The sequence below is a fragment of the Nasonia vitripennis genome, chromosome 2 (assembly GCF_009193385.2).
Source record: "Nasonia vitripennis strain AsymCx chromosome 2, Nvit_psr_1.1, whole genome shotgun sequence".
In the NCBI taxonomy this organism is placed as follows: domain Eukaryota; kingdom Metazoa; phylum Arthropoda; class Insecta; order Hymenoptera; family Pteromalidae; genus Nasonia; species Nasonia vitripennis.
Genome location: NC_045758.1, coordinates 23,991,319 through 23,993,215, shown reverse-complemented (window position 1 = coordinate 23,993,215; position 1,897 = coordinate 23,991,319). Strand labels below are relative to the sequence as shown.

General features: G+C 33.8%; 1 protein-coding gene across 1 annotated transcript; it reads right to left on the bottom strand.

Moving 5' to 3' along the window:
• Window positions 1-812: 812 nt before the first annotated feature.
• On the bottom strand, window positions 813-1,897 carry LOC100117458. The gene is made up of 2 exons (XM_001601641.5): window positions 1,655-1,897; window positions 813-1,325 (listed from the first exon to the last, which is right to left on the bottom strand). The coding sequence occupies exons 1-2, from the start codon at window positions 1,880-1,882 to the stop codon at window positions 888-890; spliced, it is 666 nt and encodes a 221-aa protein (XP_001601691.5). The 5' UTR covers window positions 1,883-1,897; the 3' UTR covers window positions 813-887.

Sequence of the window (1,897 nt, the reverse complement as noted above, 5' to 3'; positions counted from 1 at the left end):
AAAAAATAGTCAAATTAATCATGCCAGTATACTGTATACTGTATAATGCATTTGCATTCATGATGAAGAATTTGTTTGTCAATGTGCCATTCTGCTCGTATAATACAACCAAAAAGAAAAAGAATATAATATCTTTATCAAAAAAATGGGTACTTAAAATTCAAAATTTTTCCGATAGCCAAATTTTAATGAATTTAAACAAAGATAATGCAACAGCTGTTTACATGTCACAAATCGAATAAAATAGTAATCTCATTAATTACAGATGTAAACTAATGTACTGTAAAAACTAAATTACGCAATTTAACATGACTTGCGATCGCACCTCAGAAAGATGATGTTCTTAAACTTAACATTTCTTATTTTAGTATTTAATATTGTAGAATGTATTATGACACCGAATGTATTATGACAACTCTACACAAAAATAACCCTACACCCTACACAAAATAACTCTATACACATATTTGCTACACAAAAAAACTCTACACAGATATTTACTACACACAAAAACTCTACACGCATTTTTGATTATTTAACTACACCGTAAAACTCTACACAATCGTATAACATGTTGTTGCAACAATGGATAACAATAGCTTATACGATTGTGTAGAGTTTTACGGCGTAGTCAAATAATCAAAAATGCGTGTAGAGTTTTTGTGTGCAGTAAATATCTGTGTAGAGTTTTTTTCTGTAGCAAATATGTGTGTAGAGTTATTTTGTGTAGGGTGTAGGGTTATTTTTGTGTAGAGTTGGTACCGTGTCAGAATTATCAGCTTTATATTTTTAAATAAATAATTTAAATATCGTAAGTTGCAATAGCTATTTATTTCTAATGATGAAATTGAAGAGAATTTATATAAAACTAACAATAAATTAGATTTTTATTCATCTTTTTCGTGAAGCTTTTCCTTGGCGGCTTCGATGGCTTCCTTAGCCTTCTGCTTCCACTCCTTAAGCTTAGCTTGCCACTTGGCCTTCTCTTCCTTGATAGATTCCTTGGCCTTCTCCTTCAGTTCCTCGAACTTTTCCTTGCCCTCTTCAAGAGCTTCCTGCCCCTTGTTTTTCCACTCTTCAAGACGAGCCTCCCAGATCTTCTTTTTCTCTTCAATGGCAACCTTGGCCTTCTCCTTGATTTCCTGGTACTTTTCCTTGAGCTCAGCCCACTTCTCCTTGCTGATTTCGACAGCCTTCTCACCCTTCTGTTTAAGTTCGTTCAAGGCTTCTTCGAAGCTCTTCTTGCCTTGTTCGTAGTACTCCTTGAGGGTCTCCTCGACATGGTGGAACCAGTCCTGAACCTTGGCCTTCCAGCTCTTCTCAGTCTGTAAACAGCCAATATATTTTTAAAGAATTTAAACTTTTTTAGTTCTAGACATGGTTTTAAAAGTATCTATAAAATAATCGAAAACAATATATATATCCTTCTGACAAAAATTTGCAGCTAAAGCTGTTGTTTTTATTATGATCCCTCTGATGATATAATAAAAATATGAAAAACTATTAGTATCGGTTTTCTACGCTATCATCTCAATGGTAGCACCTACACGGCGGTATTTAACACTATTAATATCTATAACTTAAGTCCTAGCTTCGGCTGTAGATTTAACTACATATTTATATAGTAGAATCAATATGTGAAAAAATTATTTACCTGCTCCTCAACAGACTCTTGGCTAATGGGGTTAGCCAACACAAGGGTGATGCCCAAAAGGACGAAGATAAGTGCCTTGGTGAACATAGTGAAGTCTGATTTGAGAAGTTCAAACTCTACTCGATTCACGCTTTCACCGATATTTATACCGGTAAGTTTTCGTGGATAAACAAAACTTATCAGTGACTTTTGTAAATGATGCATATTAATCAGCTGCATTATAATCATGTTTGCTTTTCTTTA

Coding starts and splice junctions, on each gene's coding strand:
- LOC100117458 (XM_001601641.5), bottom strand. CDS start 1,882: ATGATTATAATGCAGCTGATTAATATGCATCATTTACAAAAGTCACTG. Junction 1,326..1,654: donor AAGAGTCTGTTGAGGAGCAG/GTAAATAATTTT, acceptor GGCTGTTTACAG/ACTGAGAAGAGCTGGAAGGC.